At 45.3% G+C, this 25,387-nt stretch overlaps 1 protein-coding gene across 2 annotated transcripts in view; it reads right to left on the bottom strand.

Annotated features, from left to right (window-relative positions):
• Positions 1-25,387, bottom strand: part of LOC145358212 (neutrophil cytosol factor 2-like) — a 154,297-nt gene that overhangs the window by 125,430 nt on the left and 3,480 nt on the right. For both annotated transcript variants that reach the window (XM_080212022.1, XM_080212023.1), the window contains exons 2-3: positions 22,612-22,694; positions 154-262 (exon numbers count right to left, since the gene is read on the bottom strand). In XM_080212022.1, the coding sequence (XP_080068148.1) occupies positions 154-262; positions 22,612-22,694 (192 nt within the window). The remainder of the gene's footprint in view (positions 1-153; positions 263-22,611; positions 22,695-25,387) is intronic.

Raw genomic sequence — 25,387 nt, 5'->3', positions numbered from 1 at the left:
CCCACAGTATATTGGTTGTGATCTAGGGATAATTGTAGTTGTGTGTGTAGATTATTACTGGGTCCAATCACTTGTTTAAATCAACATAGAATTCACAGATACATCAGTGAAAATGAGGAAAATAGAAAATGACAGTAACCACAATTCACCTACCTCCCAGGAGTGCAATCTGTGTCGCAGTCCCAGCTGTGTGTAGTCAATCACTGAATTACCTCGTAAATTATTCAGAGCATGTTTAAAATCTCCCAGAGCCTCATCAAACCTGCAGGTCACAAACAGATATTTTAATTCAAGGTGATTCCAGATGAACAGAGAAGCGAGACATCGCTGTAACTTGAAGAAATATATTTGAGCTAGGATCTGTTGGAGCAGTTTTTTGTGCACTCGGAGCCATGGTGCCCACTGGCATCCGGTATTGTTGCTGCAGCAGCCTAATGTTTCTGATGGCTAGAATATTGGTTTTAATCTGAACCAATGCTGTTCTGCTGCTTTCATAGAGTCATAGTCTTTGATTTGATTTATTATTGCCACATGTATTAACATACCGTGAGAAGCATTGTTTCTTGCACACGAGACAAACAAAACATAATGTCCATAGAGGAGAAAGCGAGAGAGTGCAGAATGTAGTGCTGCAGTCATAGCGAGGGTGTAGAGGGACTTAATGTAGGGACTTAATACGGAGAGACTTAATACATCAACTTAATGTAAGGTAAGTCCATTCAAAAGTCTGACAGCAGCAGGGAAGAAGGTATTTTTGAGTTGGTTGGTACGTGACCTCAGACTTTTGTATCTTTTTCCCGAAGAAGAAGGTGGAAGCGAGAACATCCGGGGTGCGTGGGGCCCTTAATTATACTGGCTGCTTTACCAAGACAGCGGGAAGTGTAGACAGAGTTAAGAACATAAGAAATAGGAGCAGGAGTAGGCCATCTAGCCCTTCGAGCCTGCCCCGCCATTCAATAAGATCATGGCTGATCTGAAGTGGATCAGTTCCACTTTCCCGCTTTCTCCCCTTAATTCCCTTGTCTATCAGAAATCTATCTACCCATGACTTAAATATATTCAGCGAGGCAGCCTCCACCACTTCAATGGGCAGAGAATTCCAGAGATTCACCACCCTTTGAGTGAAGAAGTTCCTCCTCAACTCCGTTCTAAACTGCCTCCCCACCTTATCTTGAGGCTGTGCCCTCTAGTCCTGCTGTCCTTTCTAAGCGGGAAGAATCTCTCTACCTCTACCCTATCCATCCCCTTCATTACCTTATACGTCTCTATAAGATCCCCTCATATCCTTCTAAACTCCAACGAGTACAGACCCAGTCTATTCAGTCTCTCTTCATAGTCCAACCCCCTCATCTCCGGTATCAGCCTAGTGAACTTCCTCTGCACTCCCTCTAAGGCCAAAATATCCTTGCGCAAGTGCGGCGACCAAAACTGCACACAGTACTCCAGCTGCGGCCTCACCAGTACCCTGTACAGTTACAGCAAGACCTCCCTGCTTTTAAATTCTATCCCCCTCACTATAAAGGCCAGCATCCCATTCACCTTCCTGATCACCTGCTGCACCTGCAGACTGGGTTTTTGCGATTCATGCACAAGGACCCCCAGGTCCCTCTGCACCGTAGCATACTGCAGCTTTTCGCCTTTTAAATAATAATCCCTCCTACTATTATTTCTGCCAAAGTGGATAACCTCACACTTGCTAACATTATACTCCAGAGTTAATGGATGGGAAGCTGGTAGTCATAGAGGACTACAACATGGAAACTGGCCCTTGGCCCAACTTGTCCATGCTGTCCTTTTTTAAACCCCTAAGCTATTCCCAGCTGCCTGCAACTGGCCCATATCCCTGTACCCCTATCTAAATGCTTTTTGAAAAACAGAATTGTACCCATTTCTACTACTACCTCTGGCAGCTTCTTCCACTCAGCACCCTCTGTATGAAAGAAGTGCCCCTCTGGACACTTCTGTATCTCTCCCCTCTCATCTTAAACCTACCTCTCTCGTTTTAGACTCCCCTACCTTTGGGAAAAGATATTGACTATCTAGCTGATCTGTGCCCCTCATTATTTTATAGACGTCAATAAGATCACCCCTCAGCCTTCTACGCTCCAGAGAAAAAGGTCCCCATCTATCCAGCCTCTCCTTATAACTCAAACCATTAAAACCCAGTGCCATCCTAGTAAATCTTTTCTGCACTCTTTCTAGTTTAATAATATCCTTTCTATAGGATGACCAGAAATGTACACAGTATTCCAAGTGTGGCCTTACCAATGTCTTGAACAACTTCAACAAGATATCTTGTTTTCAATGTTCTGACCGATGAAACCAAGCATGCCGAATGCCTTCTTCACCGCTCTGTCCACCTGTGACTCCACTTTCAAGGAGCTATGAACCTGTACCCCAAGATCTTAGTTCTGTAACTCTCCCCAGTGCCCTGCCACTGAGTAAGTCCTGCCCTGATTCAATCAACCAAAATGCATCACCTCGCATTTGTCTAAATTAAACTCCATCTGCCATTCGTCAGCCCACTGGCCCAATTGATCAAGGTCCCATTGCAATACGAGATAACTTTCTTCACTGTCACTATGCCACCAATTTTGGTGTCATCTGCAAACTTACTAACCATGCCGCCTATATTCTCATCCAAATCATTAATATAAATGACAAGTAACAGTGGGCCCAGCACCGATCCCTGAGGCACACCGCTGGTCACAGGCCTCCAGTTTGAAAAACAACCCTCTACAACCACCCTCTGACTTCTGTCATCAAGCCAATTTTTGCATTCATTTAGCTACCTCACCCTGGATCCCGTGAGATTTAACCTTATGCAATAACCTACCATGTGGTACCTTGTCAAAGGCCTTGCTAAAATCCATGTAGACAACATAAGAACATAAGAACTTGGAGCAGGAGTCGGCCATCAGGCCCCTCGATCCTGCTCCGCCATTCAATAAGATCATGGCTGATGTTTTCGTGGACTCAGCATCACTTACCCACCCGCTGACCATAACCCTTAATTCCTTTACTGTTCAAAAATGTATCTATCCTTGCCTTAAAAACATTCACTGGGCAGGGAATTCCACAGATTCACAACCCTTTGTGTGAAGAAGTTCCTCCTCAACTTAGTCCTAAATCTGCTTCCTCTTATTTTGAGGCTATGCTCCCTAGTTCTAGTTTCACCCGCCAGTGGAAACAACTTCCTCACTTCTATCTTACCTATTCCCTTCCTAATCTTTTACGTTTCTATACAATCTCCTCTCATTCTTCTGAATTCCAATGAGTATAGCCCCAGTCTACTCAGTCTCTCCTCATAAGCCAACCCTCTCAACACCTGAATCAACCTAGTGAATCTCCTCTGCCCCCCCTCCAGTGCCAGTATATCCTTTCTCAACTAAGGAGACCAAAACTGTATACATAGAACATAGAACATTACAGCGCAGAACAGGCCCTTCGGCCCACGATGTTGCGCTGACCAGTTAAAAAACAATGACCCTCTAACCTAAACCAATCCCTTTTCATCCATAAACCTATCCACGGATCTCTTAAACGCCCCCAAACTAGGCGCATCTACAACTGCAGCAGGCAGGGCATTCCAATCCCTCACCACCCTCTGGGTAAAGAACCTACCCCTGACATCCGTCCTATAACTACCCCCCCTTAATTTAAAGCCATGCCCCCTCGTGCTAGCTTTCTCCATCCGAGGAAAAAGGCTATCACTATCCACCCTATCTAAACCTCTAATCATCTTACATGTTTCAATAAGATCCCCTCTTAGCCGCTTTCTTTCCAGCGAAAACAACCCCAAATCCCTCAGTCTCTCCTCATAGGACCTCCCCTCCATACCAGGCAACATCCTGGTAAACCTCCTCTGCACCCTCTCCAAAGCCTCCACATCCTTCCTGTAATGTGGGGACCAGAACTGCACACAGTACTCCATGTGCGGCCGCACCAGAGTTGTGTACAGTTGCAACATGACGCTGCGACTCCTAAATTCAATCCCCCTACCAATAAACGCCAAGACACCGTATGCCTTCTTAATAACCTTATCTACTTGATTCCCTACTTTCAGGGATCTATGTACACATACACCTAGATCCCTCTGTTCATCCACACTATTCAGAGTCCTCCCGTTAGCCCTATACTCGACACATCTGTTGCTCCTACCAAAGTGAATTACCTCACACTTCTCCGCATTAAACTCCATCCGCCACCTCTCGGCCCAGCTCTGCAACCTGTCTAAGTATCCCTGCAAACTATGACACCCTTCCTCACAATCTACCACACCTCCGACTTTGGTGTCATCAACAAATTTACTAATCCACCCAACTATACCCTCATCCAGATCATTAATAAAAATTACAAACAGCAGTGGCCCCAAAACAGATCCCTGAGGCACACCACTCGTAACCGAACTCCATGACGAATATTTACCATCAACCACCACCCTCTGTCTCCTATCTGCTAGCCAATTCCTGATCCAATTTCCTAGATTACCCTCAATCCCATACATCTGCATTTTCTGCAGAAGCCTACCATGGTGAACCGTATCAAACGCCTTACTAAAATCCATATATACGTCAACTGCCTTTCCCCCATCCACCTCTTTGGTCACTTTCTCAAAAAACTCAATAAGGTTAGTAAGGCACGACCTACCCGCTACAAAACCATGCTGACTATCTCCAATCAATTCATTACTCTCCAAATAACTATAAATCCTATCCCTAATAATTTTTTCTAAAACCTTGGCCACAACAGAAGTAAGACTCACCGGTCTATAATTCCCGGGGAAGTCTCTGTTCCCCTTCTTAAACAACGGGACAACATTCGCTATCCTCCAATCTTCCGGTACTATACCTGAGACCAACGACGACCTGAAGATCAGAGCCAGAGGCTCTGCAATCACCTCTCTTGCCTCCCAGAGAATCCTAGGGTAAATCCCGTCCGGACCAGGGGACTTATCTATTTTCAAACCCTCAAGAATATCCAGCACATCCCCCTTATCAACTGCAATACTGTCTAGTTTACACCCCTGCAACCCAGTGTTCTCCTCAGCTACATTCATGTCCCCCTGTGTGAACACCGAAGAGAAATATTGGTTCAATGCCTCTCCAATCTCTTCCGGTTCCACACACAACTTCCCTCTGCTGTCTGTAACTGGCCCTAATCTTGCCCTAACCAACCTTCTGTTCGTAACATACCTATAGAACGCCTTAGGATTCTCCAGGTGTGGCCTCACCAGCACCTTATACAGCTGTAACATAACCTCACTGTTTTTAAACTCCATCCCTCTAGCAAAGAAGGACAAAATTCCATTTACCTTCTTCATTACCTGCTGTACCTGCAAACCAACTCCTTATGATTCCTGCACAAGGACACCCAGGTCCCTCTGCACAGCAGCATGCTGCAATTTTTTACCATTTAAATAATAGCCCATTTTGCTGTTATTCCTACCAAAATGGATGACCTCACATTTACAACAACAACTGCACTGCCCTCATCTCTCTTCTTGGTTATCTCTTCAAAAAACTCAATCAAATTTGTGAGACATGATTTTCCACTCACAAAGCGACACTGACTGTCCCTACCCAGTCCTTGTGTCTCTAAATGCCTGTAGATCATGTCTCTCAAAATACCTTCCAACAACTTACCCATCGTGGATGTGAGGTTCACTGGCGTGTAGTTCCCAAGCTTTTCCCTGCAGCCCTTTTTAAACAAAGGCACAACATTTGCCATTCTCCAATCCTCAGGCATTTCACCCGTGACTATCGATGATTCAAGCATCTCGGCTAGGAGACCTGCAGTTTCCTCCCTGGCCTCCCACAATGTCCTGGGATACACTTCATCAGGTCCTGGGGATTTATCTACCTTGATGTGCTTTAAGACTTCCAGCACCTCTTTCTCTGTAATATGAACACTCCTCAAGACATCACTATTTATTTCTCCTGGGACTTGCAGAGTGGCACTTTGCTGGAATGACTGGCAGGTGTGGTCAAGTGATGGAGGAAGCTGGGCTTGTATAAAGAATATTCTATCTTGGATGCTGCTTTTGGAGTTAGAGAGAGAAGTCGCTCTCCTTTCTCCTCTGAAGTTGGAATTTGCCAGGAAATAAGTCTCTTTTTGGAGATTCTGTTGTATGAGAGTTGCTGCTTTGGAAACTGCAGAGGGAGAGGTTTCCTTTTTCTTTTCTGGGGTCTGGAGGCTGGATCTGCTTCTGAGTTTTTGCCCTTTTGAGGATATATCCTTCTCTGAAAATTGCTGTCTGGACTTCTGTCCAGAAATGTTAAAAAGCTGAATATCCAGCATCATGTGAGTATACTTGTTTTTGTGTTAATTCTGGAGAAAAGTCCCTGTATTGGGTATTGCTTTACATTAGAACAACAGAGATACCTAGTTGTTAAGAAATAAACTATGTCGTGTTTAAGTCACGTAATTGGTAAAAGTTATTGTTTTTGTTATACTCTAACTTTGATTTGATTTATTATTGTCACATGTATTAACATACAATAAAAAATATTGTTTCTTGCGTGCTATACAGACGAAACATATCATTCATAGAGAAGGAAACCAGAGAGTGCCGAATGTAGTGTTACAGGAATAGTTAGGGTGTAAAGAAAGATCAACTTAATGCAAGTTAAGTCCATTAAAGAGTCTGACAGCAGCAGGGAAGAAGCTATTCTTGAGTTGGTTGGTATGTGACCTCAGACTTTTGTGTAGTTTTCCCAAAGGAAGAAGGTGGAAGAGAGAATGTCCGTGGTGTGTGGCTGCTTTGCCGAGGCAGTGGGAAATGTAGACAGAGTCAATGATTGGGAAGTTGGTTTGCATGATGGATTGGGCTACATTCACGACCTTTTGTAGTTCCTTGCTGTCTTGGGCAGAGCTGTGATACAACGAGAAAGAATGTTTTCTATGGTGCATCTGCAAAAGTTGGTGAGAGTCGTAGCTGGTATGCCAAATTTCTTTAGTCTTATGAGAAAGTAGAGGCGTTGGTGGGGCTTTCTTAACTATAGTGTCAGCATGGGTGGGTCAGGACAGTTGTTGGTGATCTGGACACCTAAAAACTTGAAGCTCTCGACCCTTTCTACTACGTCCCATTGATGTAGACAGCGGCATGTTCTCCTTTACGCTTCCTGAAGTCGATGACAATCTCTGTTCTTAATTAATTGTTCTTAAATAAACTTTGTCTCAAAAAAGCTTCCTTGTGGGTCACTTGAATCATATTTGGGAGTGAAACAACTTACGTCGCCCTAGTGTGAAACTCAAATGTAAAACTTAGAGTCTAAACTAAGCTTCATAAAACACCTTAGTCTGGCCTGTGTCTTATCAGGTGTGAATCCAGATTAACATATCAGGTCAGGGAGTTGTTCCAGATTAATTAACAAAGTGAATCCAGATCCATATACAGCAATGAGGGGTAATGACTCTGGATTTAGATACTGGAGAGTGAATGATTTCTGACTAACACTCAATGTGGGATGATTCCAAACAGGAAGGCTAATTCACCACAGTCACAAATGGACATCGGCTGCTCTCCCCCTTGAGGAAGGGAACCGACTACTGATTTAACCTGAGGGGCAAGGTTCAGAAGGTGGGGCCCTCGTGAAGAAGTTCAACCACTACAGGAATTGAACCCTGTGCTTTGCTCCATATTATGAACCAGCTGTCCAGCCAACTGAGCATATTACTTCCCCACAACCCCACCATTCCAGAATTATGTACTGAGATGAATTAATTCCAGACTGATGTACATGAACAAAGAGTGAATCAAAGTAATGTACAGGATGATAGTGTGACAAGCACAACATGGGTAAAAACAAAGAGTAAAGCTAAACTGTACTTCTGAGATAAAATTAAACCAAATTACTGCAGATGCTGGAATCTCAAAAACAGAATATACCGGAAAATCTCAGCAGTCTAACAGCATCTGTGGCGAGAGAACAGAGCTAATCTTTCTTGCCTGGGTGATGCTTTGTCACTAGATGGCAATAGATGGACACTAGAGTGAGATTGACAAAGACATCAGCAAAAGGACACAGGGAATGTGAATGGTGGTGCTCATGACGAAGAAGGATGCTGACAGCAGCATGTTAAAAGATCAGGAGATGTTAATGGCAGAACAAAGGGACAGTGATTGTCACTGCCTCACAGTGCCAGGGACCTAGTTCGATTCCAGTTTGGGTCACTGACTGTGTGGAGTTTGCACATTCTCCACGTGTCTGTATGGGTTTCCTCCAGTTTCCTCCCACAATCTGAAATATGTGCTGGTTACATAAGAACATAAGAAATAGGAGCAGGAGTAGGCCATCCAGCCCTTCGAGCCTGCCCTGCCATTCAATAAGATCATGGCTGATCTGAAGTGGATCAGTTCCACTTTCCCGCTTTCTCCCCATAACCCTTAATTCCCTTGCCTACCAAAAACCTATCTACCCGTGACTTAAATATATTTAGCGAGGCAGCCTCCACCACTTCAACGGGCAGAGAATTCCAGAGATTCACCACCCTTTGAGTGAAGAAGTTCCTCCTCAACTCCGTTCTAAACCGCCCCCCCTTTATCTTGAGGCTGTGCCCCCTAGTCCTACTGTCCTTTCTGAGCAGGAAGAGCCTCTCCACCTCGATCCTATCCATCCCATTCATCATCTTATACGTCTCAATGAGATCTCCCCTCATTCTTCTAAACTCCAACGAGTACAAGCCTAGTTTATTCAGTCTCTCCTCATAGTTCAACCCCGTCAACTCCGGTATCAGCCTAGTGAACCTAACTAGGTTAGGTGCACTGGCCGTGCTAAATTCTCCCTCAGTGTACCCAAACAGGTGCCGGAGTGTGGCATCGAGCGGATTTTCACAGTACCTTCTCTGCAGTGTTAATGTAGATCTACTTGTGACACTAATAAAATAAATAACGGAAAGCCTGGAACAGAGAACAGATGGCCTTCGCTGGGTGAGGGAAAAACATTTGGGTATTGGGATAAAATAGGGAATGGAAAAATGAATAAATGGAAGAAATGAAAATAAACAGATAGAAATAAAAATGGGGTGAGGGAGAGTTCAGGGACTGGAGCTGTTAAACTCAATGTTCAGTCTGCAAGGCTGTGAAGTGTTTAACTGGAAGATGCAGGGCTGTTCTTCCAGTTTGCAGTGGGTTTCACTGGAACAACGCAACAGACCAAAGACGGACAGGTGGACAGGACAGCTGTCTGTGTTGAAATGGCAAACGCTAGAAAAGTCTGGATTCTGCTTATGGACGGACCAATGGAATTCTAAAGTGATCGCCCAGTCTGTGTTTGGTCTCTCCGATATCAGGTAAACGGCATTGGGATCAGAGAATGCAATAGACCAGACTGAAGGAGGTGCTTGGGAAATGCTGCTTCACCTGAACTATGTTTGGGCTCTGGGACAGTGAACAGGGAGGGGGTGACAGGGTAGCTGTTGCATCTTCTGTGATTGCATGGGAAGGTGCCGTTAAAAGGGGATGAGCTGTTGGGGTGATGCTGGAGTGGACCAGGGTATCCGAGAGTGAGCAGCCCCTTTGTAATGCTGACAGGGAGAATGAGGGGAAGATACGTTTGCTGGTGGCTTCACGGTGGAATGGGTGGAAATGGCAGAGGATGGTCCTTTGAATTCAGATGTTGGTGCAGTGAAAAGTGAGGACAAGGGGGATTCTATCCTGGTCCAGGAGGGAGGAGAAAGGTGAAAGTAGGGGCATAGGAGATGGCTATGACACGGTTGCAAGTTCTGACAATGACAGTGGGTGGGAAACTATAATTAACGGAGACATATAAGCAGGACTGTTTTGGAAAGTGGCATGGTAACAGATACAGCTGAGAGAATGGGATGGAGTCCGTTCAGGATGTGGGACAAGCTAACAGAAGTTTAGATACAGATTCTAATTGAATGGAAGAGTAGGATTGAAGGATTTCTTGTGCTCCTTTTCATGATAGTGCAATTCAGAATGGTCACTGGTGTTAAAGTGTTTTTGGGCATCCTCTGGTTGTGAAAGATGTTACCATAGGAGAACGGAAGATTAGAATTCTGATGATCACAGCCCGCTTCCTGGAAGAGGCGGGAAGCAGATCCAACAGTAACTTCAAGGGGGACAACAGTGCAGAGCTAGGAGGTGGTCCAGGCACAATGGGATGAATCCTCTCTCCATTCTGTATAACTCTACTGATGATTCTATATAGGCAAGGCTTACTTTCTTTCAGTAATAATTAACCAAGGCTCCCACAGGAAAACAGAATTGCATCCGAGAGCTCAGCGAGACAATCTATTTCAGGGGTTGTTGTAGTCAAAGTAACAGTGGGATTCAGTGGACAGTCCATCACCAGAAATGGAGACAGAAGTCAAGGAAGGGAACTGTTAGAGATGGATCATGTGAAGGAGATAGAGAGGTGGAAATTAAAAGTGAAATTGATAAATCTTTTGAAGTCCAGATGAGAACATGGAGCAATAGCAAAACATTCGTCAATGAACTGATGAAAGAGTTGTGGGAGGGGGCTGGAATAGGACTGGAACAAAGGAATGTTCCACATACCCCATAAAGGAGGAAGTCAGACAAATTAAAGAAGAAATTGTTGAGTGAGAGAACAAATTCAGTCAGAGGAGAGTGCTGGTGGCTGGAGATTATTTCGGCCTCTTTGAGGAATAAGTTGAGACACCTCAAACACTCCTTGTGGGGATGGAGGTGTTAGAGGACATGTATACTTCTGACACCAGATTCTTCCAGAATAGATCACAAGGGACAATATGACACAGGATTTTTTGGATGAAGAATGTGCAGGAAATGCAATCCTGTTGACTTGGGTGCGGGGAGCCTCAAGGCTAGGGTAAGACCATGGGGGAATAGATGTCTTAATCACTGTGCAGAAGAGGGCCTTTGACCCAACGAGTCTGTACCGACACGTGAAAAACAACTGACCTAACCCCCTTTCACAGTCCTTGGTCTGTTGTCTCCAATGGTATACAAAGAACAGTATAGCACAGGAACAGGCCCTTCAGCCCACCAAGCCTGCTGCCTTTCTGAATTAAAGACCTTTTACCACTATGCGGTTTGTATCCCTCTATTTCCTACTTATTCATATATCTGTCAAAATACCTCTTAAGCATTGCTATTCTATCTGCTTCTACCACCTCCTGTGGCAGCACATTCCAGGCACTTACCAACCTTTGTGTAAAAAAAAAATTGGCCTCTTACATCTCCTTTAAACTTTTCCCTTTTTACCTGAAACCTATGCCCCCTAGTAATTGACATTTCTACTCTGGGAGAAAGACTATCCATGCCTCTCAAACTTCACACTGTCCCACCCCCCCACCAGCCTGCAATGTTCAAATGAAAACAAATCAAGTTTGTCCAATCTCTCCTCATAGCTCTAAACCAGTCAACATCCTGGTATCCTCTCCAAAGTCTCCAGATCCTTCTGGTAGTGTGATGAGCAGAACTTGGTTACCACTGTGACCTCACAGTGCCAGGGATCCAAGTTCAATTCCCGGTTTGGGTCACTGTCTGTGCGGAGTCTACACATTCTCCCCGTGTCTGAGTGAGTTTCCTCTGGGTGCTCCAGTTTCCTCCCAAAATCCGAAAGACATGCCGGTTAGGTGCATTAGCCACGCTAAATTCTTCCTCAGTGTACCCGAACAGATACCAGAGTGAGGTGAGTAGGGGATTTCCACAGTAATTTCAGTGTTAATGTCAGCCTACTTGTGACAATCATAAACAAATCAATATAATGAACTGTGCACAATATTCCAAATGCCTAATTAAAGTTCTATATAGCTGCAACATGACTTGCTAATTTTATACTCCAGGCCCTGACTGGTTATCTAGGGTTGCAATGGGATCTTGATCAACGGGCCAGTGGGCTAACGAATGGCAGATGGAGTTTAATTTAGATAAATGTGAGGTGATGCATTTTGGTCGATTGAACCAGGGCAGGACTTACTCAGTTAATGGTAAGGCGTTGGGGAGAGTTACAGAACAAAGAGATCTAGGGGTACAGGTTCATAGCTCCTTGAAAGTGGAGGCACAAGTGGACAAAATGCATTCGGCATGCTTGGTTTCATTGGGCAGAACACTGAATTTAGGAGTTGGGACACCTTGTTGAAGTTGTACAAGACATTAATAAGGCCACACTGTACATAGTTCTGGTCACCCTATTATAGAAAGGATATTATTAAACTAGAAAGAAAGCAGAAAAAATTTACAAGGATGCTACTGGGACTTTATGGTTTGAGTTATAAGGAGAGGCTGGATAGACTGGGACTTTTTCCTCTGGAGAGTAGGAGGCTTAGGTGTGACCTTTATAGAGAGCGATAAAATAATGAGGGGCACAGATCAGCTAGATAGTTAATATATTTTCTCAGTGGTAGGGGAGTCTAAAACTAGACGGCATATGTTTAAAGTAAGAGGGGAGAGATACAGAAGTATCCATAGGGGTAATTTTTTCATGATGTGGAGATGCCGTCACCTGATGAAGAGCTTAACCTCGAAAGCTAGTGAGTTTACTATCAAATAAATCGGTTGGACCTAAACCTGGTGTTGTCAGACTTCTTACTGTAACTTTTTCACACAGAGGGTGGTGTCTGGAACAAGCTGCCAGAGGCAGTAGTAGAGGCAGAAACAATTTTGTCTTTTAAAAAGCATTTAGACAGTTACATGAGTAAGATGGGTATAGAGGGATATGGGCCAAACACAGACAATTGGGAGTAGCTCAGGGGTTAAAAGAAGGGATGGCACGGACAAGTTGGGCCGAAGGGTCTGTTTCCATGCTGTAAACCTCTACGACTCTATGGGTTGCTGAAGGTAAGCATGCCATTTCTCTTCTCAACCACTTGTGTTACCGTTTACAGGGCACTGTGGACATCTATGCCTAAATCTCTCTATGGGTTCTGCCATTTATATATAGTTCCCTCTTGCTTTAAACCTTCTAAAATGAATCCCCTTACATTTATCTGAATTAAATTTCATTAATCATTTCTCTGCTCAGGTTTTCAGCCTATCTACATCCAGCTGTATTCTCTGTCAATCCTCCTATTAACAGCATCCCCAATCTTTGTGTCAACTGCAAACTTACTAATCAGACCACCTATGAGCTCCTCCAAAGTTTGGGGTGGGGGGGTGAGCAGAGGGGAAGGGGTGGGGGGGATGGTGTCCCCAGCAGCGTTCCCTGTAGAACACCACTAGCTACAGATCTCCAATTAGAAAAACACCCTTCCACTGTCGGTGTTGGACTGGGGTAAACACAGTAAGAACTCTCACAACAACAGGTTGAAATTCAACAGGTTTATTTGGTAGTAAATGCCACTAGCTTTCGGAACGCTGTTCCTTCGTCAGGTGAGTAGAGAGTTCTGATCACAAACAGGACACGTAAAGGCACACACAGTTTACAGAATACTGATTAGAATGCAAATCTGTACAGCTAATCAACTTTTAAAGATACAGACAATGTGAATGGAGAGGGGGTTAAGCACAGGTTAAAGAGATGTGTATTGTCTCCAGACAGGACAATAAGTGAGATGTTGCAAGTTCAGGCAAGTCACGGGGATTACAGATAGTGCGACATGAACCCAAGATCCCTGTTGAGACCGTCCTCATGTGTGCGGAACTTGGCTATCAGTCTCTGTTCAGCGACTCTGCGCTGTCGTGTGTCGTGAAGACCGCCTTGAAGAATGCTTACCCGAAGGTCAGAGGCTGAATGCCCGTGACCACTGAAGTGTTCGCCAACAGGAAGGGAACAGTCTTGCCTGGTGATTGTCGAGCGATGTTCATTCATCCGTTGTCATAGCGTCTGCATGGTCTCCCCAATGTACCATGCTTCGGGACATCCTTTCTTGCAACGTATCAGGTAGACAACATTGGCCGAGTTGCAAGAGTATTTACCGTGTACCTGGTGGACGGTATTCTCATGTGAGATGATGGTATCCATGTCAATGATCCGGCATGTCTTGCAGAGGTTGCTGTGGCAGGGTTGTGTGGTGTTGTGGTCACTGTTCTCCTGAAGGCTGGGTAGTTTGCTGTGGACAATGGTCTGTTTGAGGTTGTGCAGTTGTTTGAAGGCAAGAAGTGGGGGTGTGGGGATGGCCCTGGCGAGATGCTCGTCTTCATCAATGACATGTTAAAGGCTCCGGAGAAGATGTTGTAGCTTTTCTGCTCTGGGGAGGTACTGGATGATGAAGGGTACTCTGTCCACCGTGTCCCATGTTTGTCTTCTGAGGAGGTCAGTACGGCTTTTTGCTGTGGCACGTTGGAATTGTCGATCGATGAGTCGAGCTCCATATCCTGTTCTTATGAGGGCATCTGAAGGTGTCTGTTGCGACTCTCCTCATCTGAGCAGATCCTGTGTATACGGAGGGCTTGTCCATAGGGGCTGACTCCTTTAATGTGTTTAGGGTGGAAGCTGGAGAAGTGGAGCATTGAGAGGTTATCTGTGGGTTTGCGGTACAGTGAGGTGCTGAGGTGACCGTCCTTAATGGAGATGCGTGTGTCCAAGAATGTAACCGATTCCGGAGAATAGTCCATGGTGAATCTGATGGTGGGGTGGAACTTGCTGATGTCGTCGTATAGTTGTTTCAGTGATTGTTCACCATGAGTCCAAAGGAAGAAAATGTCATCGATATACCTAGTATATCACATTGATTGACCAAGCCAGTTCTGTATCCATCTCATTTGCCCACCATGAAACTCATGTGGCTTCACCTTCTATATCAGCCTACTATGAAGGACCTTGTCACAGGCCTTGCTGAAGCCAATGCAGACATCTGCTGTCTTGTCCTCATCACTCATCTTTGTTGGAGGGTGCGGGTGGGGGGTCATCGACTAGTGGTGTCATTGCTGGACTATTAATCCAGAAATTCAGCTAATGCTCTGGGGACCTCGGTACGAATCCCGCCACAGCAGACAGTGGAATTTGAATTCAATAAAATATATCTGGAATTAAGAATCTATTGATGATCATGAAACAGAAGAACATAAGAAATAGGAGCAGGAGTAGGCCATCTAGCCCCTCGAGTCTGCCCCGCCATTCAATAAGATCATGGCTGATCTGATAGTGGTTCAGTTCCACTTTCCCGCCCTCTCCCCATAACCCTTAATTCCCAAATGTGGATAATCTCACACTTGCCAACGTTGTAATCCATCTTCCAGATCCTCACCCACTCATTCAGCCTATCCAGGTCTCTCTGCAGACTTTCCACGCAATTTACTTTCCCACTCATCTTTGTGACATCCGCAAACTTTGTTACCCTACACTCGGTCCCCTCCTCCAGATTGTCTGTGTAAATGGTAAACAGTTGAGGCCCCAGCACCGACCCCTGCGGCACGCCACTAGTCACCAACTGCCAACCGGAAAAGCACCCATTTATTCCAACTCTCTGTTTCTGTTAGATAGCCAATTCTCAATCCACGCTAACACTTTACCCCCAACTTAATCTTATGCAGAGGAGGTTTACCAGGATGTTGCCTGGTATGGAAGGACTGGGGTATGAGGAAAGATTGAAGAAATTGGGGCTCTTTTCCCTTGAAAGACGGCGACTGAGGGGGGATCTAATAGAGGTATGTAAGATTATGAAGGGTATAGATAGAGTAAACAGAGGTAAGCTATTTCCTATGATAGAGACACGTAGGACAAGGGACCACAGGCTTAAGGTGAGGGGGGACAGGTACAACACAGATATTACAGGGAGGTTTTTCACACAGAGGGTAGTGGGGGTATGGAATGCTCTGCCAAGTAAGGTGGTGGAGGCAGGCATGCTGGAGTTGTTTAAGAGTAACTTAGACAGGCACATGACTGAGTTGGAGATGGGTGGATATAGGAGATTGTTTTAAATAAGGGTCATTAGCATTGGGGCGTCCCTGGTAATGTAAATGGGTATTGTATGATAATAATGTTTTTCTCTTTTCATTCACAGGTTTTAAGTCGGTCCACCTCGTGTCCAACGAGGGGCATACACGCGATGGGTCGTACTGGGGCTGCTCTTGGATGTTTGAGATTGGCCTAGTGCTTCATGTTGTTAGTGTGTGCCTAAACTGGACCAGATACTGGGCAAGACGACAGCTCAGTGACTATCGCTGATTACCGTGCTGACACATGGATTTGGGCCAGTGTCTGTGGGAGTTTGCGCATTCTCCCCGTGCTTGCGTGGGTTTTCTCCGGGTGCTCCGGTTTCCTCCCACACCCCAAAGATGTGCTGTTAGGCTGATTGGCAGGAATAAATTGTCCCTAAATTAGTCTCACTCAATACGGATGGCCATAAAACATTGGATGAGGGTCATGGGTGGAGAGGGGGACTGTTGGCGTTGAGATGGCGGTGTGGGCTCGTTGGGCCGAAGGGCCTGTTTCCCGGGCTGCTTTTGTTGTTTGTTGTGAGGCACCTTATTGAACATCTTCTGGAAATCTAAAAACACCACATCCACCGGTTCCCCTCTGTCAACCGCACTCGTTACATCTTCATAAAAATCCAGTAAATTCGTCAAACACGACTTTCCCTTAAAGAATCCGTGCTGCGTCTGCTTGAATGAACTGTTCTTTTCCAGGTGTCCTGCTATTTCTTCCTTAATGATGGATTCCAGCATTTTACCAACTACAGACATTAAGCTAACCGGCTTGTAGTTACCCGCCTTTTGTCTACCTCCTTTTTTAAACAATGGTGTTACATTAGCTGTTTTCCAATCAGCTGGCACCTCCCCAGAGTCCAGCGAATTTTGATAAATTACAACGAATGCATCTGCTATTACTTCTGCCGTTTCTTTTAGTACCCTGGGATGCATTCCATCCGGACCTGGTGACTTGTCTACCTTTAGTCCCATTAGCCTACCCAGCACTACCTCTTCAGTAATAGTAATTGTTTTAAGGTCCTCACCCTCTATGTCCCATAACCATCAATTTTCGGTGAGCTATTTGTGTCCTTCACTGTGAAGACTGACACAAAAAACTTGTTTAAGGTCTCGGCCATTTCCTTGTTTCCCATTATTAAATCCCCCTTCTCGTCTTCTAAGGGTCCAACATTTACTTTAGCCATTCTTTTCCTTTTTATATATTTGTAAAAATTTTTACTATCAGTTTTTATATTTTGTGCTAGTTTAGTTTCATAATCTATCTTTCCTTTCTTTATCGCTTTCTTAGTCGTTCTTTGTTGTTTTTTTAAAGCTTTCCCAATCTTCTAGTTCCCCACTAATTTTGGCCACTCTGTACTTATCAGTTTTTAATTAAATGCTCTCCTTTATTTCCTTAGTTATCCATGGCTGGTTATCCCTTTTCTTATATTCCTTCTTTATCACCAGAATATATTATTGCTGTGTACTGAGAAAAATCTCCTTAAAAATCCTCACTGTTCCTCAGCTGTCCTACCAGCTAGTCTGCGCTCCCAGTCTACATTAGCCAATTCTGCCCTCATCCTATCGTACTCCCCCTTGTTCAAGCAGAGGACACTGGTTTGGGACCCTACTCTCCCCCCGCTCCATCTGTATTAGAAATTCAACCATATTGTGATCACTCATCCCAAGTGGATCCCTCACAAGGAGATCATTAATTTTACCTGTCTCATTACACAGGACCAAATCCAAGATAACTCGCTCCCTCGTAGGTTCTGTGACATACTGTTCGAGGAAACTATCCCAACAGCATTCTAAGGACTTTTCCTCAAGTCCACCATGTCCGACTTGAGTTGACCAATCAATATACAGGTTAAAATCCCCCATGATTATTGCTGTTCTGTTTCTTCTGTTACTTGCTTGTTTATAGCCCACCCCACCTCGATGTTATTATTTGGGGGGCCTATAGACCACACCCACCAGTGACCTTTTTCCCCTTAGTATTCCTTATCTCCACCCACATTTTGCTCCTTAGAGCCTATATCATCTTTCACTACTGCCCTGATATGATCCTTTATTATAGTAAAAAGTCTGACATCACCAGGTTTTAGTCCAACCGATTTATTTGATAGTAAACTCACAAGCTTTCGAGGTTTCCCTCTTCGTCAGGTGAATGGAGAGTTCTGGCCTCAGACAGAGCATATAAAGCACAGACAGTTTAGAGATTACTGATTAGAATGCGAATCTTTACACCTAACCTGCTGTTCAAGTCCTAAAGTGGCTGGCAATGTGTGTGGAAGGAGCACTGATCACAGTTTAAAGAGATGTGTATTGTCTCCAGACAGTACAGTGAGTGAGGTTTTGCAAACCCAGGCAAGTCACGAGGGTTACAGATAGTGCGACATGAACCCAAGATCCCTGTTGAGACCATCCTCACGTGTGCAGAACTTGGCTATCAGTCTCTGTTCAGCGACTCTGCGCTGTTGTGTGTCGTGAAGGCCGCCTTGGAGAATGCTTACCCGAAGGTCAGAGGCTGAATGCCCGTGACCACTGAAGTGTTCGCCAACAGGAAGGGAACAGTCTTGCCTGGTGATTGTCGAGCGATGTTCATTCATCCGCTGTCGTAGCGTCTGCATGGTCTCCCCAATGTACCATGCTTCGGGACATCCTTTCTTGCAGCGTATCAGGTAGACAATGTTGGCCGAGTTGCAAGAGTATTTACCATGTTCTTGGTGGATGGTATTCTCATGTGTGATGATGGTATCCATGTCGATGATCCGGCATGTCTTGCAGAGGTTGCTGTGGCAGGGTTGTGTGGTGTTGTGGTCACTGTTCTCCTGAAGGCTGGGTAGTTTGCTGCGAACAATGGTCTGTTTGAGGTTGTGTGGTTGTCTGAAGGCAAGAAGTGGGGGTGTGGGGATAGCCCTGGCGAGATGTTCGTCTTCATCAATGATACGTTGAAGACTCCGGAGAAGACGTCGTAGCTTCTCCACTCCGGGGAAGCTTTATTAACAGAGCCTCCTTTTCCTTCCTGTCTATCCTTCCTAAACGTCTATACCCCTGGATATTCAGTTGCCAGTCCCGGTCCCTCCGCAACCACGTTTCTGTAATGGCCACTAGATCACACCCATTTGTACTGATTTGTGCCGTCAACTTATTCACGTTGTTTCGAATGCTACGTACATTCAGGTAAAGTGTCTTTATGTTAGCCTTTCTTACCTGTTTCCCGGGCTGATTTTGTTCTTCGTTCTTATTCCTTTGTTTACACGCTCTGTCCCTTCCTGTCACAGACTGGTTATTCTTCCCCAGACCATCTCCCTGCACTGCGCTGACCACCTCCCTCCTCCTGCTTCTCACCTTTTTTACTCTGCCTGAGGTTAGATTCCTGCCACCTTCTATACTCTCTGTCCTATTGCATGGTCTGGAAACGCTACTAACCTCTCCTGAGCCCTTGACTCCTTTAACTAGTTGAATGTCCTCATCATTAACCTGCACTCATACCTTCTCCTTTACCTTTGATTTTGTAATTCCCCATACCACTGAGCCCTTCCCCCCACTATTTAGTTTAAAGCCCTAGTTATACGATTCACCAGGACTCTGGTCCCAGCATGATTCAGATGAAGACCATCCCATCGGAACAGGTCCCCTCTTCCCCAATACTGGTGCCAATGTCCCATGAATTCAAACCCATTCCTCCCACACCAATCTTCGAGCCACGCATTTACCCCCTTAATCTTATTGACCCTGCGTGACTCAGGCAGTAACCCAGAGATTACCTTTTTGGTTCTGCTTTTCAATTTAGCTCCTAGCTTTTCATATTCCCTTTAGCTGAACTTTAGTTCCTGTTCCATCTATGTCATTGGTACCTACATGGACCATGACAACTGGATTCTTACCCTCCTGCTCCAAGTTCCTCTGCAGCCCAGATGAGATATCCTGGACCTGAGCACCAGGCAGACAACACAACCTTCGGGATTCTCGATCCTGGTCACAGAGAACAGTGTCAATGCCCCTAACTACACTACCCCCAATTACCACTACATTTCTTTTTCTCCCTCCACTTGAACGGCTCCCTGTACCATGGTGCTGTGGTCAGTTTGCTCGTCCTCCTTGCAGTCCCCATTCTTGTCCACACTGGGAACAAGAATCTCGAACCTGTTGGACAGGTTCAGGGACTGAGGCTCCTGGAACTCTGCCTCCTGGATCCCTCTTCCTGCCTCACTCGCAGTTACACCCTCTTGTCCCTGACCATTGGCTGAATTTGTGGTCTAAGGGGTGTGACTGTCTCCTGAAACACACCATCCAGGTAACTCTCCCCCTCCCTGATGTGTCAGTGTCTGAAGCTCAGAATCCAGCTCCTCAACCTTGAGCCCCAGTTCCTCAAGCACCCAACACTTACTGCAGACATGCTCACTGGGAACCACATTGGGGTCCACCAGCTCCCACACCATGCAGGAACAGCACATCACATGACCTTTCATCCTTAATTACTTAGTTTAAGTTTTCACAAACCTACCCTGCCTTGCCCACTTCTGCCTAAGCCCGTTAAGCCAAGGCCCTTTCGCTCTCACTCTACAAATGAAACTATTGTAGATTGTCAGAAAAACCCATCTGGTTCACTCACGTCCTTTAGGAAAGGAAGTCTGTACCTGGTCTGGCCCACGTGACTCCAGAATCACGGTAATTGGCACAGCAAGCCACTCAGCTTAAGGGCAACTAGGGATAAGTAAGAATGCTGGCCAGTCAGTAAGGTGCATGTCCCAAGAAACTCAATCAAGTTTCTGAGACACGACCCCCCCCCCCCCGCGCAAAGCCATGCTGCCTATCACTAATAAGTCCATATTTTTCCAAATGAGTAGATCTTCTCCAATAATTTTCCTACCACTAGCATAAGGCTCACCAGCCCCTGATTTCCCTATTATCCCTGTTCCCCATGTTAAACAAAAGGAACAACATTGACTATTCTCTGGGACCACTCATGTGACTAAAGAGGATACAAAGCCCTAGCTTGGTACAAGGCCCTAGCAATTTCCTCCCTTGCCTTCCTCAGTGATTTGGGATAGATCCCATCAGGTCCTGGGGACTTGTCTACCTTAATGCTTTTCGAAACACCCAACACTTTTTTATATTGATATGCCTAGACTATCAATAAATTCCTCTCCAGACTCCCCATTGGCCATGTCCTTCTCCTTTGTGAACACCAATTCAAAATATTCATCAAAGACCTTACCTTTCCTCCAGTTCCATGTGTAAAATCCCTCCTTTATCTTTGAATGGACCCATCCTTTCCTCCTCACGTGTAGAACACCTTTGAATTTTTCTAAATCCTGTTTGTCAAGGGCCCTTCATGGCCCTTTTTAGCCTTCCTAACTCCTTGTTTAAGTTCTTTCCTGTTTTCTTTATATCCTTTGAGGATTCTGTCTGTCTTCAGCTTCCTAAACCTTGCATATGCCTCCTTTTTCTTTTTGACTAAGCTCACAATTTCTCATGTCATCCATGGTTTCTAAATCTTGTCATCCTGATCCTTCACTTTCACATGCCAGTGCTGAACTTTAATCAACTAGCCTTTAAAAGATTCCCACATGATAGATGTGGATTTACCCTCAAACAGCCACCCCCAATCTTCAATCCCCAGCTCCTGCCTCAGATTATCGTTGTTAGCCTCTCCCCAGTTTAGTATTTTCACCTGAAGACTACACTTATCATTATGGTCACTGTTCTCAAAATGCTCCCACTGAAACTTCAATCATGGGCTTATTTCTCAGTACAGCCCCTTCCCTAGTTGGACCATTTTACCACCACCCCCTTTCTCTCCTCCTCCCTCCCTCCCTCCCTCCATGCCTGTGTTCTACCCATTTGGCCTCGTTGAGTGAGTTTCTCCAAGGTGTCCTCCCGTAGTACAGCTGTGATATTCTCCCTAATCAGTAACAACTCTCCCACCTCATTTACATCCCTCTCTGTCACGCCTGAAGGAAATCCTGCTGTCTTAAGCTGCCAGTCTTGTCCCTCTCTCAATCAACTGTCTGTATTAGCTACAACATTATAGTTATATGTACTAAACCAAGCTCTAAGTTCATCTGCATCACCTGTTATACCCCTCATAATAAAATATATTCAATACATTTTATTAAAACAAGTACACCTAACTCCTCAGTTGTTTTATTTCCTAATCTATTGATGTGCCAAGTGCTCACGGAGGTACTTTGTGAGGCAACCCACCCTCACCAACCTCCCAGGCAATGCATTCCAGGCCATCATCACCCTCTGGGTAAAAAAACATTTTCCTCACATTTTCTCCCCCCCCTCCAAAACCTCCTGCCCTTCACCTTGAACTCGTGCTCCCTCGTGACTGATCCTTACCCGATCGTGCCCCTCATTAGCATGTACACCTCGATCAGGTCACCCCTCAGTCTTCTCTGCTCCAACAAACAACCCAACCCAGGGGACACTCAAACTTCTCGCCCCATTGCCCTACACAAGTCCTGCAACAGGCCTACACCTGCTGCTGCTAAACACGAGGCAGTGTGGGAAAAAGGGCCTCAATAAACTCTAGGGAGAGTGGCCACCTGATGTGAAATCAGACTGGCCAGAAAAGGAGGGTGGGAGGCCCTGGTGCTATATTGTATAAACCACATCCACCATCCAGCCTTCAAAAACTGAATTTTACAGTCAGCAGTTAAGAATAATTTACACTATCCTATCCACTCCCAGGGCAGAGATTAGATTATGGATGGGCAAGATTACAATCTATTTCACTGTCTGGGTATATCTTGGTATTTGCCATCAGGATATGAGTGTCACTGGTATCTACTTACATCTCTAACTGGAGATGAACTGCACCTCTCTGGAAAAAGCAGATTGCCAATCGGTCATCTTTAGCAATAGCTTGATCAAAAGCCTGCCAGGATTAAGCACCAAAACATAAATATTAAACATTAATTTGTTTGAAAACAGGACTGCAAATCACATTTAACTACATCCTCCCAAATCTTCTCCCACATTCTCAACCCTACCATCCCCTTCTACATGCCTCCATTCCCCAATCTCCCCTCTCCCCCTTCATTCCCCAGTTTCCTCTTTCTCTCCCTCCCCCCACACATTCCCCAATCTCCCCCACCCATCCCCCAATCACTGCCCCCCTTCCCGAATCAATCCGCCCCCAGGTGCCCCAACCTCTCTCCCCCCAACGGCGTTCCCCAACCTCTCTCTTCCCCCATTCCCCATTCTCTCTCCCTTGTTCCCAAATCTCTCCTCCCCCACATTCCCAAATCTCTCCCCACCATACTCTCCAAAATCTCTGCCCCCCTCATTCCCCAATCTATACCCCACGGAAAGTAGAAAGAAACTTAGGCAAGGAGTAAGGAGTAAGGAGAGTAAGGGTCATGAAAAGTCATAGCCAGCAGGAATAATGAAAATCCTGTGTGAGTAAAAAGGGCAAAAGGGTAGACAGGGAGAGGTTTGGCCCACTCAAGGACAGGGGAGGAAATCGATGTGTGGAACTGGAGGAAATGGGTATTAAATGAGTATTTTGCGTACGTATTCACCAAAGAGAAAGACTTGGTGGAAGAAAAGTCTGGGAAAGGGTGTGTAGATAGTTTGGGTCATGCTGAGATCAAAAAGGAGGTGGTTTAAATTACTAAATTATTATTATTATTATTATTATTATTATTATTAAATTAAAATTACTAACCTCGGGTCAGTAGTTTTAGCTGGGGGAAGGGTAACTATGAGGCCATTAGGAGAGAATTAGGAAGCATTGGTTGGACTAGGAGATTACAGGGACTAGGAACGTCTGAAATGTGGAGTTTGTTCAAGGAGCAGCTACTGTGGGTCTGTGATAGGTATGTCCCTGTCAGGCAAGGAGGAATTGGTAGGGCTAGGGAACCGTGGTGCACGAAAAAAGTTGATTTGTTGGTTAGGAAGAAGAAGGAGGCTTATGTTCGGATGAGGCTTGAGGGCTCGGGTAGTGCAGTAGAAAGCTTTAGATTGGCTAGGAGGGAGTTGAAGAGGGAGTTAAGAAGGGCTAGAAGAGGGCATGAGATGACTTTGGCTGATAGGATTAAGGAGAATCCTAAGGCGTTCTATAGATATGTCAAGAATAGAAGGTTGGTCAGGGCAAGATTAGGGCCAGTTACAGACAGTAGGGGGAAGTTGTGTGTGGAACCGGAAGAGATTGGAGAGGCATTGAACCATTATTTCTCTTCGGTGTTCACACAGGACGATATGAATGTAGCTGAGGAGGTCACTGGGGTGAAGGAGTGTAAAATAGAAAGTATTGTAGTTGATACAGAGGATGTGTTGGATATTCTAGAAGGGTTGAAAATAGATAAGTCCCCTGGTCCGGACGGGATTTACCCTAGGATTCTATGGGAGGCAAGAGAGGTGATTGCAGAGCCACTGGCTCTGATCTTCAGGTCGTCGTTGGTCTCTGGTATAGTACCGGAAGATTGGAGGACAGCGAATGTTGTCCCATTGTTTAAGAAGGGGAGCAGAGACTTCCCTGGGAATTATAGACCAGTGAGTCTTACTTCTGTAGTGGGCAAGGTTTTAGAAAGAATTATTAGGGATAGGATTTATAGTTATTTGGAGAGTAATGAATTGATTAGAGATAGTCAGCATGGTTTTGTAGCGGGAAGGTCGTGCCTTACTAACCTTATTGAGTTCTTTGAGAAGGTGACCAAAGAGGTGGATAGGGGTAAGGCAGTAGATGTGGTATATATGGATTTTAGTAAGGCGTTTGATAAGGTTCACCATGGTATGCTTCTGCAGAAAATGCAGATGTATGGGATTGGTGGTAATTTAGGTACTTGGATCAGGAATTGGTTAGCAGATAGGAGACAGAGGGTGGTGGTTGATGGTAATTATTCATCATGGAGTTCGGTTACGAGTGGTGTGCCTCAGGGATCTGTTTTGGGGCCACTGCTGTTCGTAATCTTTATTAATGATCTGGATGAGGGTATAGTTGGGTGGATTAGTAAGTTTGCTGATGACACCAAAGTCGGAGGTGTGGTAGATTGTGAGGAAGGGTGTCGAAGTTTGCAGGGTGACTTGGACAGGTTGCAGAGCTGGGCCGCGAGGTGGCGGATGGAGTTTAATGCGGAGAAGTGTGAGGTAATCCATTTCGGTAGGAATAACAGATGTGTTGAGTATAGGGCTAACGGGAGGACTTTGAATAGAGTGGAGGAGCAGAGGGATCTAGGTGTATGTGTACATAGATCCCTGAAAGTTGGGAATCAAGTAGATAAGGTTGTTAAGAAGGCATACGGTGTCTTGGCGTTTATTGGTAGGGGGATTGAATTTAGGAGTCGCAGCGTCATGTTGCAACTGTACACAACTCTGGTGCGGCCGCACTTGGAGTACTGTGTGCAGTTCTGGTCCCCACATTACAGGAAGGATGTGGAGGCTTTGGAGAGGGTGCAGAGGAGGTTTACCAGGATGTTGCCTGGTATGCAGGGGAGGTCCTATGAGGAGAGACTGAGGGATTTGGGGTTGTTTTCACTGGAAAGAAGGCGGCTAAGAGGGGATCTTATAGAAACATATAAGATGATTAGAGGTTTAGATAGGGTGGATGGTGATAGCCTGTTTCCTCGG

Source organism: Carcharhinus amblyrhynchos, chromosome 25 (assembly GCF_965287045.1).
Source record: "Carcharhinus amblyrhynchos chromosome 25, sCarAmb.v2.hapA, whole genome shotgun sequence".
NCBI classification, from domain to species: Eukaryota; Metazoa; Chordata; class Chondrichthyes; order Carcharhiniformes; family Carcharhinidae; genus Carcharhinus; species Carcharhinus amblyrhynchos.
Note: the sequence above shows the minus strand (reverse complement) of the source record. Positions and strands in the feature narration are given on the sequence as shown.